The sequence below is a fragment of the Moschus berezovskii genome, chromosome 9, assembly GCF_049115385.1.
Source record: "Moschus berezovskii isolate FMDL1 chromosome 9, NW_MosBer_1.0, whole genome shotgun sequence".
NCBI lineage: Eukaryota > Metazoa > Chordata > Mammalia > Artiodactyla > Moschidae > Moschus > Moschus berezovskii.
The window spans coordinates 103,913,533-103,927,067 of NC_142468.1; the positions used below are offsets into that span (position 1 = coordinate 103,913,533).

Genomic DNA, 13,535 nt, shown 5'->3' on the forward strand with positions numbered 1-13,535 from the left:
CGGAGTTCACTCAAACTCATGTCCATCGAGTCGGTGATGCCATCCAGCCATCTCATTCTCTGCCGTCCCCGTCTCCTCCTACCCCCAATCCCTCCTAGCATCAGACTCTTTTCCAGTGAGTCAACTCGTCACATGAGGTGGCCAAAGTATTGCAGTTTCAGCTTTAGCATAAGTCCTTCCAATGAACACCCAGGATTGATCTCTTTTATTATGGACTGGTTGGATGTCCTTGCAGTCCAAGGGACTCTGAAGAGTCTTCTCCAACACCACAGTTCAAAAGTATCAATTCTTCGGCGCTCAGCTTTCTTCACAGTCCAACTCTCACATCCATACATGACCACGGGAAAAACCATAGCCTTGACTAGACGGACCTTTGTTGGCAAAGTAATGTCTCTGCTTTTCAATATGCTATCTAGGCTGGTCATAACTTTCCTTCCAAGGAGCAAGCGTCTTTTAATTGCATGGCTGCAATCAGCATCTGCAGTGATTTTGGAGCCCCAAAAAATAAAATCTGACAGGGAACGTGCAAACTTGGACCTGACCCTGACTACCCTTGATTAATTCCTAGTCTTTTTTTCAACAGAATTATGGGCTCTCTGCTTCCTCAGTCGGGGGTGTTTTCCACTAATCAAATACCAATGAATGAAGGATGAATAAGAAACAGCTCGGTCTGGGTCTTGCCTGTGTCCTGGAGCGGGAGTGAGCGGGGCTTCTGAGAGCGGAAGGGGCGTGGCGGGGCTCCGAGGCGTGGCAGGTTGTTGTGAAGCGAAACCGCGGCCTGGAGGAGGAGCTGCGGCCGCGGGGCGGCTCCGGAGGCCGCGGTGGGGCTTGGTCCGCTGCCTCCTACCGCGGTGCTGGGATGGAGAGCGCAGCTGGAGCTGCAGCCCCAGACCCCACGTGGATCCGCCTCTGGAGCAGCTCCGGCGCCTGGCCGGGGAGCTGCGGCCCCGCTTCCTGGAGCGCGGGGTGAGCTGCCGGAGCGGGGACGGGCGCCCGCAGCGCCGGGCTTGGGTGGGAAGGGGCCAGGCCTTGGCGGCCGCGGCGGCGTCCCGGGCGGAGGAGGTGGGGCCGGGAGGTCGTTCCGCTTACCTGTGCTCTGTCGTGTGTCGCCGCCCGGCCCACACCCCGCACCCACTAGTCGGCGAAGCGCAGGAAACCACCAAGGAGTCAGATCGGGAGGCCTTTTGGAGAAGACTCAGCGAGTGCCTCTCCGGTTGGAGCCTGCTGTCTCTCATCTCTTCCCGCCTCCTTTCCTTCCTGCTCCCCCCGCCCCAGCCTCTCTGCGGGGATACTCCTGCTTACCCATCCTTGGTACCTCCGAGGTTGAAATAGAAAACACTGATTTTTGGAGTTGTGTTTGAGACGTCTCAGCGGGCATGGGTGGAGAGGGAACGCATCATCTTCACAGGCCTTGCAGCCGTTGCAGCCTTGTCCTTTTGGCACTAACATAGTGGCTCTTGCCACCTGCTGTGTCACCCCCCCAGATGAGGCAGCTGTGACAGTGTCAAGGGAAGCCACGACTCTGACCGTAGCCTTCTCTCGACTTCCACTGCCATCTCCACAGGTGGGCTTCACTTTTCTAGAATTCTTGTGCTGCTTCAGTATTCCTTAGGAAGCCTCTCATTTTCTTTCCACCTTTTTCACTCAAATCTGAGGATTTAATTGCCTCAATCTGTCGAGTAAGATGAAGTTTCTCAAACCACAGGATTGTTCTGAAGATCAGCTTGTCAGATGCAGTAGTTGTCACGGGGTAGATGGCTCTTCTAAATATTGATTCATTCTGAGGTTCATCCTGGCTATTTCCTTGCTGACATTTTTAAAAGTACTTTCTGTTTGCTAAGTGTTTTCACATACATGATCCCTTTCTGACAGATGAACAGGCAGGCTCAGAGGCTCAGTTTAAAGTAGATAAGTAGTGGAGCTAGGACTTAAATGAGGTTCTGTCTGATGTTTGAGCTCTACCTTTTCTATTATACTACATAATACTCGTTTGTACTGAATTATTTTTATACTTAATTTTAATAATGTAGACAGTATAAGGTTCAGAAGATATCAAAGTTAAATGTACTAAACAGTTTATATCTCCTGTCTCTGGTTCCTTTGGTATTATTCCATATATATGCTATGCATATTCACACTTAAATGCATATGGTTTCTTCTTTTTACACATGTGATTAAGAGTTTCTGTTGAGAAATCAGCTGGTAGCCTTATGGACGTTCTCTTGTATGTTATTTGTCACTTTTCCCTTGTTGCTTTTCATATTTTATCTTTGTCTTTAATTTTTATCAGTTTGATTACTCTGTACATGCTCAGGGCAGTGGTTTTTTCATTCGTAGATGAAAAATTAGAATATGGCTTTATATGAATTATATATATTTGAATCACGATTGCTTTCTTAGGATCTCAGCACATTAATTCTGCCAAAGAATGGGTGTTTTTTTTTTTTTTTTTTTAATTGCAGTCCATACAAAGTGGTGTTTTTACAAAATTATATGTTTGGATGTTGAAACAATGTCAAATTGGCATAAAAGTTTCTAAGTATTCTCAATCTTTGTACCTATCCATCTCAGACTGGTAACAGATCATTCATGGACTGGCTCCAATCTCGTAGATCACATTTTGCGTAGCCCTTGCTTGGAATTTAGCAGAGCAGTGAGGACAAGGAAGATAAGGGAAAGCCAGTGACTGCCTCAAAGGAAAATAGTCAGCACTGAGCATTGTAAAGTCCATTCTAATTTCCTTTAGGTATACTGAGATTCTGTTAGAGACAGACAGACAGAGACAGACACAGAGGCAGAGAGACAGACAGCTGGTTAATGGTCTAAGATGGAGCTGACAACTTTTCTGTAACGGGCCAAAGAGTAAACATGCCAGGCTTTGCAGTCCAGCTACTCCACTCTGCCTCTGTAGTGCGAATACGATTATAGATAACATGTAAACGCATGATTGTGGCTGTGTCCCAGAAACATTTTATTTGCAAAAACTGGCAGTGAGCTGGATTGGGCCCTTGGGCCCTAGTTTGCCAACTCCTGGTCTAAGATACTGTGAATACCTCAAAGCCAGTCACAGATAGCTTGGGATATAGATTATCAGGGATGTTTTTCCTAGTTTCTTCATGTCTTACTGAGTTTCTGCTCAGTATCTGGTATCCAGCTAACTCCTCCCTGGTATGTGATGAGAACGGCACAGGGCCTGATGCATAAAAGGACTTCAGAAAATGTTTGATGATGCTGTACAGATGTCTGCTGTTTTCCCCTGTAGATGGATTGACCACATTGATCTAATCCATTTCTTTTTTCTTTGTGAAATTGGCTTATCTTCTCATAGGAAACCCAGGGGTTCTGTGAACAAGTGCATGCTGCCATCAAGGCAATTATTGCAGTGTACTATTTGTTTCCCAAGGATCAGGGTAAGCCACTCCATACACATAAGTATTCAGTTTATGGGGTAGATCTTTGCTAATGTGACAGCTTATGTCCTGAGAATTTTACCTTTTCCTCAATTTGAGTATGTAATGTAACTTTCTCCCATTAAATGCGGTCAAAGGTAGTTATATAAGTGACCTCTGTAAGTAAGCCTTTGTGCTAAAGTTCAGATCCTGTGTTCTCATGTCCCCTGCCTTACGTCTTTAATTCTCACTGGCTTCTCTGTCTCTAACTCATTATAATCACCACAGATACTGCTTGGTTATCAGTGCCATCCCCAGGCTCCTCCTCCTCATCACATGCTGTTTCTGAGCTCCCTTATAGGTTAAGTAGCCTCCAGCTCTGCTTGCATATTCGTGTCTTGATTATTATCAGGTTACAATTATAGATGAAGACATGTCTCATGGATCTTCAGGGTTAACTCATGTGGTTTAAACTTGAAGTGTTTGATCCACAAACGTCAAGAAGTCACTGTTTCTTTAAAACTTTGTGATTTTTCTGTTCTGGCTGGGCCGGGTCTTGGTTGTGGCAGGGGCGCTCTTCAGCCTTCGCCGTGGCTCGCAGGGTCTTCAGTTCCAGCGTGTGAACTCCTAAGCTGTGGCGTGTAGGATCTAGTTACCTGACCAGAGATTGAACCCTGGCCCCTGCATTGGCAGCGTAGAGTCTTAGCCACTGGACCCCCAGGAAAGAAACTACTCTTTAATGAGTGAATACATGCTGTCATGGAACAGTTTTGTTCCAGATCTCTTTTGGAGAATACCACTAAGGAGTGGTGGGAGGAGCAAGCAAATGACATGGGGATATACATGAGACCTGGGTTTTGTGTTGGCACTGCAGTTAAAGCACGTGGGTGCACATCACCTCAAATTCTGTAGGGCTTAGATTCTCGGGAAGACTTTCCAGACTTCTGGAAAGAGGAATAGGCTGCTTAGTCTTTGGGTCTGGCTACAGGCATCACCCTGCGAAAGCTGGTGCGGAGCGCCACTCTGGACATCGTGGATGACATGGCTCAGCTTGGGGAAGCACTTTACATCAATCCAGCTTAGAGTAGTGATGCCATAGCTGGAGTTATTGGGTAATGGGGTTCTTTGGTTCTGGGAGGGGGGGAAAAGTCATTTTAACAGCAAAGTTACTGATAACTGAGATTAATGACCAGCAGGAAGGACCTTTGTAGGAAACAGGAACCCAGTTATTGATATAACCTTATTGATGGCTTTCAGCAGCCCTGAGAACCTGATTTCCTATAACAGTGTCTGGGATGCGTGCCAACATGTCCCTCAGATCCCTAAAGGTGGGTGAGAGTGGAAAGTAGACATTGGTTCTGCTGGCCAAAGCTGACAGACCTCACATCTAACTGCCGGTTTTATAGTATGTATGTATCTTTACTTACGTAAAGAACTTAGTGAAACAGGTCTAGTTTATCGCCGACATGAAATGATAGGTGTTAATTCTTGTTGCCAGTCTTTTTAGTTCACATAACTTTTAGACTCAAACACCTCTGGCTGTGGCTCTGTCTCTTGTTGAACAGATGTGGTTTCCTCTTCTGGTCCTGCCTCAGGGGCAGTATTCTGGGGACACTGAAGCAGTTACGGGGTAGAGCCTGCTAGGCCGAGAGCAGTGGTCATGCCAGGGCACCACGCTGAGAACCAGCATGTGACTGTTGTAGTTCTTCCTATGGTGAATGACAGAAAGCTTTTTACCCCCGTCTGGGCACCCAGAGGATGTATATGAGAAGAATTGTACATTCAACTGCTGCCCTTGTTTACTGTCCTTGGCACTCCTTTCAGATGAGCACACTGTTGCTTTTTGCAGACTCAAGAGGATTGTTGGGATTCTCCACTAACTGGTGCTTCTGATTCTTCACTCATAGATAACAAAGCTGCAGCCCTTTCAGTGCTGACAGAGAGTGGATCTTGTGAAGGATGCACATGAGGAGGTGGAGCAGGTGAGAGGACCTCTGTCTTTGATGGTCATTGGAAGGCCACTCTGTGTCTAGTAGATGAGAACTGGTTATAGAGAGAGAAGATGTGTCAAGCGTGGACCACATGGGTCCCCCCTCACTCCCATCCTCCATCTCCCGTCTCCCCCACCCCACGTGGGGGTGCGATTTGTACCATTCCTCTCTGCTCCATTGCTGCACTAGGAGAGTTAGAACAGCATGTGTGAGGTGATTCAGCTCTGTAGCCGTTTAGGGAAATAGCTGGCTGAAGTTTGGGAACAACCCAGACATGATGCTGAAAGTATTAATACTTGTGTTTTTTTTCTGGCACTCACATATATCATATTGTCTCTTAGGCTGTGGAAGAATGTGACCCTTCCTGTGGCCTCTTGAATGACATTGAGGAGGACAGCTCTGACAGCCGTGTTGATGAGGAGGATATATTGGGATGTCCAAACAGTCGGGACTCATTGGTCAGAGGAAGACCAGGAGCTCATAATCCCATGCCTTGCACTGCCGAGAGCATCCAAAGCCTGCCTGAAGAAAACCCGGCTCTCAGTGGCGGAGAACGGGAAGAACGGTCAGGTGGCCCAGCTGGATGACATTGTGGACATTTCTAATGAGATCAGCCCTAGGTAGGTGTGACCTCCACTCAAAACCTCCCAGCAGCAGCATTCTGATCTCAACTTGTGCCGTCACCTGAAGGTTTTTCCCCATCTTTTTGTTTTGAAAGTTTTCAAACCTGTTCAGTTCAGTTCAGTTCAGTCGCTTAGTCGTGTCTGACTCTCCGCGACCCTGTGAATCACAGCACGCCAGGCCTCCCTGTCCATCACCAACTCCCGGAGTTCACTCAAACTCATGTCCACAGAGTCGGTGATGCCATCCAGCCATCTCATTCTCGGTCGTCCCCTTCTCCTCCCGCCCCCAACCTTTCCCAGCATCAGAGTCTTTTCCAGTGAGTCAACTCGTTGCATGAGGTGGCCAGAGTATTGCAGTTTCAGCTTTAGCATCAGTCCTTCCAATGAACACCCAGGATTGATCTCCTTTAGAATGGACTGGTTGGATCTCCTTGCAGTCCAAGGGACTCTCAAGAGTCTTCTCCAAGACCACAGTTCAAAAGCATCAATTCTTCGGCAATCAGCTTTCTTCACAGAAGGGTTAAAAAGTATTGTAGTGAGCACCTGTACTTCTGTCTAGGTTCACCTGTTGTTCGCTTTTTTTCCTGTATTGGTTTATTTCTGTGTAATTAGATGTACCTTTTTAAAAACCGAAATCGATGTGCTGTTTTTATCCCTGAAGCATTCGTGAGTAAGTTGCAGACGTAAGTGACGTTTTCCCCGAATATTTCAGCATGTATTTCCTAAGAACAAACAGTTTTAGTATTACATTTCAGAAATTTACATTGAATATGTGTTTGTGTGTGTTAGTCGCTTAGTCGTGTTCTGCTCTTTGCAACCCCATGGACTGTAGCCTGCCAGGTGCCTCTGTCCATGGAATTCTCCAGGCAAGAATACTGGAGTGGTTTGCCATTCCCTGATGATAAAGGTTATACTGAATATAATAATATTATCTAATATTCACATTTCCCAAATTGTCTCTAAAACGTCTTCTATAGCATTTTTGTTTGTTTGTTTAATTCAGTGTTCTGTCAAGGGGTCGTACTGCATTTGGTTGTCTTCTCTTTGGCATCTTGCAACTAAAGCAGTCCCTGTCCTTTTTTAGCTTTTTTTGTCATTGACATTTAAAAATTTTGTAAATTTTCTTGACATTTTTAAAGAATCCAAGTCAGTTGCATTGTAAAATATCCAGCAATCTGGATTCGTGTGGTTGTTTTCTCATAATTATATTCGGGTTAAACATTTTTGGCAAGAATATCACTTGGTTGAGTGTTTCATGCTTTTCACTGCATCACATCAGAAAGGCACATGGTATTAGTTTGTCCTCTTTTTGGTGGTACAGCACTAACTTGATAGCTTGATTAAAGTGGTGCCTCCTTTAATGGCATTCAGGGATGAACCCTGCCTATATCGGTTATTAAACTTATGGTTTCAGATCCCAAAATTTTAACTGAATTAATAATATCCCATCCTACTGGCCAAGGGAGTTCCCCCCACCCTCAACTTCTTAGTAAAACAGGGTATGTATGTGTTCCATAAATACCAGTTGAATTGGTTATTTATTGGTTGGCCAGAATAAGGAACTGATGCATTTCTGGGAATTATTTCCTCACTCGTTGCATTCTTAGTTGTATCCTGGAGACCACCTAGTTGAGCTTTGTTCCTTCTTGGTTAATGGTTATTTTTTCTTTCTCCCTTTAGTGTGGATGATTTGGCTCTGAGCATTTACCCACCTGTGTGCCCTTTGACTGTGCGAAACAATTAAGTACTAGCTTTGAGGGAATAGCGGCAGACCTAATTGGTAGAATTTCAGGAATCACTGGTATTTTCTTTAACTGTGGGGAATATGTTTGTTTGTTACACTTGGATGCAAGTACAATAGTAATGTCACAATGTGTTTGTGCCTGATAAATAGTTGTTGAATTTGAATTCTGATAGCAGTGAGCTCTGATAGTACTCTCTCTTCCATAACCACTTGGGTAATCGTTTAGAAAAACCCAAAGACCTTAGAGGGGCTTCCTAGGTGGTGCTAGTGGTAAAGAACGCACCTGCCAATGTGGGAGACGTAAGAGACATGGTTTGATCCCTGGGTCAGCAGGATCCTTTGGAAGAGGGCATGGCAACCCACTCCAGGATTCTTGCCTGGAGAATCCCATGGATGGAGAAGCCTGGTGGGCCACAGTCTATAGGTTCGCAAAGAGTCAGACACAGCTGAAGTGACTTAGTATGCACGCACCCAAAGACCTTAGATAACCATGCCTTGAGAGAAATTAGTACAGTGCTTTAGGATTCTTTCACCGTGAAGTTACAAGTTTCTCATTTCCAGTATTGGCCAAAATAGGTGAATAGTCTAATAGAGAATAATTTAAAATATTAGAATATGTTTAATATCTAATTCTGTATCTATTCTCTATTCTAATATCGACATATTATGTGATTTAACCATGAGTGGTCATGAAGTAGGTTAAGCTCTTTATAAAAATCTGATTTTATTGTTTTCTTTGAACTCCTAGGTCCTGTGCTAGAGTTCTGTTCTCTTATTTTGTATAAACTTTAAGTTATTATGTCTCATAGGAAAGAAAAATAAATTGTGGCTAGCTTATATTTTACCATCAGATGTATCAGTTCCAATAATATTTGGTAAATTTGTGGAAATTATTAATAGAGTCATCAAATGTATCTTCACAATGTGGAAACACCTTGGAGTAGAATTAGGATCCTTTTGGACATTAACTTTTTTTTCCACATTCACTTTTTAAAAATTGACTTCTGAAGAAATAAACATCCTTAGTAATACGCCATGTCAGTTGCCTAAAAGCAGTTTTAAGGAATGCATGGTATGTTGGTAGGATACATACATCCTCATGTTACCCTGTTATTGGTATTCTTAAAATTTTAAGTTTTTTAAAAAATCCCAGTTGTTTCTGCTGTATATATCCTGAACTATCAGCAGTTAGGACAAATTTAGGTTATATTTTTCCTTTTTTTGTTTTCTTTAAAAAAATTTTAAATATAAAAAAGCTTATAAAGATACTCTGGCAGCAGTATTAATAAGATTTTGCTAAATAGAAAAGAGTCCATGATCTGGCCACCTAATCAACATTTTTATTTTTGACTGTTTCCTCCAAGGTTTTTTTTTTTTTTTTAATGACTTCTTATTACTTGAGTATTAAAATATTGTAATATTTTAACTCTCCTTCCTTTTTTCTCACTTTCACTTTTAAAAAATTGACTTCTTGTCCCACCTCTGCTGATAGTTCAGGATATGTATAGCAGAAACAACTGTTTTTGTTTTTTTTAACTTACAGAATTTTAAGAATACCAGTGACAAAATAACGTGAGGATGTATGAATGCTACCAATGTGCATTCCTTAAAATTGTTTCTAGGGTAATTGACATGGCAAAATGCTAAAGATGTTTATTTCTTCAGTCCGTTTTTAAAAAGTGAATGTGAAAAAAAAAGGGGAAGAGAGCTAAAGTATTAAATATTTTAATATTCAAGTAAAATATTTTTAGCTTTACTCCCCCCCCTCCCCTTTTTCCTCCTTTCCTTTTTTTTCCCCTAAGTATCTGTTTTATTTGTTTGGCTGTGCTGAGTTTTAGCTATTCCCCGAAGTATCTTTGGTCTTTGTTGTGGCATGCAGGATCTTTTAGTTGTGGCCTGGGGGGTCTACTTCCCTGACCAGGGGTTGAACCCAGGCCCCCTGCACTGGGAGCTCAGAGACCCAGCCACTGGACCTCCAGGGAAGTTCCCTATCCTTTCCTTTTTGTGATAGGGCTCAGAGTGAGTAACTTCTCTTGTTTCTTTTTTTTTCTAGTCTGCAAAACTTGTATCCGTTTTAAAGAAGGCACTGGAAATAACAAAGTGAGTATGAAGACTTATCCCGAAATAGCTTTTTGAGAATAAGCCTGAACAGCCATTCTCAACTCCCAAACCCCCATCTCGAAGCGTCGAGAGTGAATGTGGTATTTTCTCTCAGCTTTGCTTATGGAGCAGCTGAGACCCTTGCCCTCTTTTACTGTAGTTTTCCCTGTGCCCCCTTTTGAGGATAGGTCTTTCCCTTGACAGTGTAATAAATTTAACTTCTCTTTTCCCCATTGCATTTGCAGAGCAAGTCATGTGACCCCACAGCCAGAAGATAATTGGATTCCTTTACTCATTAATGCTGTTGATCATTGCATGAACAGAATCAAAGAACTCACTCAGAATGAAGTTGAATCATGAATTTTAATCATGGTTCATTTGAACTCTCTTCTCTGTCTTACTGTTACAGCCAAGCTCTGATGTCTGCTTTGAGAATAGAGCTAGGATGCTTTCTGGATTAGAAGGGAGTATCTGTACTTACTAAGAGACACAATTACCAAAGTTTGGTGATTAGGCCAAACTGGCAATTATTTATAAACCATATGAGTATATTTTTCTGTGCTAGATACAAAAGACAATTACATGAGTTTTTGTGATTGAGTTGCCTCTCAGAGATCCCTGGGGAAGCTGCCGTATTCCCTACTCAATAAAATGTGTCATTGTCAAAGGTATATTTTAGCATGTTGCTGAATATTATTCTTACCAGCACGTTCTTTTGAATGTTCTTCCAGTTTGTTCCATTACTATATTGTTATTGAAGGGCTTCCCCAGTGGCTCAGCAGTAAAGAATCTGCCTGCAATGCAGGAGACACAGGAGACAAGGTGCACTCCCTGGGTTGGGAAGATCTACTGGAGAAGGAAATGGCAGCCCACTCCAGTATTCCTGCCTGAAAAATTCCATGGACAGAAGAGCCTCACAGCTGAGCACACAAGAGAGAGTTCTGTTGGTGTTGAGCTTGTGAAAATTATTAAGTGTGTTAGTCGCTCAGTCATGTCTGACTCTTTGTGACCCTGTAGACTGTAGCCTGCCAGGCTCCTCTGTCTTAGCGATTTTCTAGGCAAGAATACTGGAGTGATTTGCCATTTCCTTTTCCAGGGGATCTTCCCAACCCAGAGATCAAACCCGAGTCTCCTACGTCTCCTGCATTGGCAGGCAGTTTCTTTACTGCTAGTGCCACCTGGGAAGCTGGAAAATCAATGAAGTGAAACCTTATTTAAAATGGAGTCGAGAGGCCAGAAGGAGGAGCTCTCACACAGTATTCAGTTCAGTTCAGTTCAGTTCAGTCGCTCAGTCGTGTCCGACTCTCCGCGACCCCATGAATCACAGCACGCCAGGCCTCCCTGTCCATCACCAACTCCCGGAGTTCACTCAAACTCATGTCCACAGAATCGGTGATGCCATCCAGCCATCTCATTCTCCGTCGTCCCCTTCTCCTCCCGCCCCCAACCTTTCCCAGCATCAGAGTCTTTTCCAGTGAGTCAACTCGTCTCATGAGGTGGCCAAAGTATTGGAGTTTCAGCTTTAGCATCAGTCCCTCCAATGAACATCCAGGATTGATCTCCTTTAGAATGGACTGGTTGGATCTCCTTGCAGTATAAGGGACTCTCAAGAGTCTTCTCCAACACCACAGTTCAAAAGCATCGATTCTTCGGCGATCAGCTTTCTTCACAGTCCAACTCTCACATCCATACATGACCACGGGAAAAACCATTGCCTTGACTAGACGGACCTTGGTCGGCAAAGTAATGTCTCTGCTTTTTAATATACTATCAAGGTTGGTCATAACTTTCCTTCCAAGGAGCAAGCGTCTTTTAATTTCATGGCTGCAATCAGCATCTGCAGTGATTTTGGAGCCCAAAAAAACAAACAGACTGGTTCCAAATAGGAAAAGGTGTACGTCAAGGTTGTATATTGTCACACAGTATTACTCTAGGTCTATAACAGGAAGGATTGTCAGTTATAGACAGGACTGGTGTACATTTTATCTCCTCCAGGAAATTGACCCTAGCTACGAAGCTAATGAGAACCCCTCGTCACCCTGAACTCTCGCTTTCCTCCATGAAATTTTGTTCCAAACAACTGCTCCCAACTTCCTCCCTTTGCTTCCTTCCTTTGTGGAACTTGGCTGTGGTTTTTACTGTCGCTGGCTTGACCCTAATTGCAGTTGTTTGTTGTTCCCGAATAAACCCGTTTTGCTGGTAAAATAACTGGCTGTTTCATATTTTAGGTCAACAAGCTCAGTTGTTAGGTGTGTTCACTGTATTGAACAGACTTATTTTCCTTATACATATTTATATTGTTCTCTGTTTTGTATTGCCTGTCCCCAAATGTAAGTACAAAATTTTTATAAATCAAAAAATTTTGAATGTATAAGATTATAGGGTTTATGTAGTATTAAGGGCCTCTTCAGTTAATCCTTTTGCAAAACCATCACCGGTTAATTATATTTTTGCATCAGTCTGGAAGATCACATATTGGAAAGCAAGGTAAACCTGGAAAGTACATCTTAGAAAGCAGGGTATACAGTGCTATACCTGACTAGGCCTCATGCCTGTCCTACAGGTCTCCGCACTTCTTCTGGGCGTCCTTTGTCTTGTGTAGATGTTCTTCATCACATCAGCCCATCTGACATCCCCATGGTCTCTCTAGGTGCACTCAGCAACAGTCGCTGTCCTGTTTTTTATTCCCACCACCCCTTCTTTTTTGTTATGTTCACTAATTTGTTATTTTTAGATTCCACATGTAAGTGATATCATACAGTGTTTATCTTTCTCTGTCTGACTTATTTCACTTAGCATAGTAGCCTGCAAGACCAGCATCCGTTCTTTTGAGAGAATACTGTGTACTTGAGGCTGAAATTCTTTGGGTCAGGAGTTTTACTTTACTTTAATAAAGTGCCATTCTGTACTTGTTCACAAGTATTCCAAAGAAAAGGAACTAAAACCGAGAGTATCAAAGCAACAACATGGAAACAATGAAACAAATGTTAACTTTGTACAAAAGGAGTCCAGTTTTTTTTATAGGTCCTATTTTCTTTATACTTAATAACTGCATATTTCTCTACTGGACCAAATTCATGTTTTTAACATGACACTTAATTGTGGAATATTTACGCTTTTATAATATTCAACTCTAATAAGGACTTATCCATAGCTAAATATTGACGATCATTCTCCACTCAGGTCTTATGCTGTGTATTTTATAACTTTCTTTAGTCATCTTTGGATCTTTAAGGATAATGGTCAGGGATGGCATTGACCAGTATAATTAGGATTGTCTAAAAATCATATTTTTATTTAATATTGTCCCATTTCATCAGAAATACAAGAGTGCTTTAAATATTAGGTTATTTTCCTTACCTATAAATTAATGGTTATGAAAAACCCTGAACTCAAAAAAAATCTTAATTATCTGAATACCTTTATAAAGGCTTTTTAAAAAAATTCCTCAAGCCCAATAGTTTCTATTTTAAGACAACTAGTCTTCATAGATGCCTTGAGCTGGGGTGACAGAAATGAGTGTTTTTTCTGTTGATTTCTGAGACTATAAGTTTTTTTGAGGTGGGGAATCTGGTTTTGTTCTTGGTCCTCTCTTGCTTAACCTGAGCAGAGAATCATTTGTCTGATAAGCAAAGTTTCTCTTCCCAGCATGCTTGGTTTTAGATTGTAGATTGAGGAGGTGGTTGGG

The 13,535-nt window shown here is 42.7% G+C and overlaps 1 protein-coding gene and 1 pseudogene across 2 annotated transcripts; both read left to right on the plus strand.

The window, feature by feature from the left end:
* The first annotated feature begins 649 nt into the window (after positions 1–649).
* Positions 650–4,588, plus strand: LOC148776843 (uncharacterized). The gene is made up of 5 exons (XM_088840241.1): positions 650–699; positions 767–966; positions 1,485–1,564; positions 3,329–3,410; positions 4,378–4,588. The coding sequence occupies exons 1-5, from the start codon at positions 650–652 to the stop codon at positions 4,470–4,472; spliced, it is 507 nt and encodes a 168-aa protein (XP_088696367.1). The 3' UTR covers positions 4,473–4,588.
* A 47-nt stretch (positions 4,589–4,635) lies between these two features.
* Positions 4,636–10,518, plus strand: LOC148776844 (cyclin-D1-binding protein 1-like; annotated as a pseudogene). Its single transcript, XR_016038344.1, has 5 exons — positions 4,636–4,717; positions 5,297–5,371; positions 5,722–6,000; positions 9,801–9,847; positions 10,093–10,518. The product of XR_016038344.1 is annotated as a cyclin-D1-binding protein 1-like (transcript).
* The last annotated feature ends 3,017 nt before the right edge of the window (positions 10,519–13,535 follow it).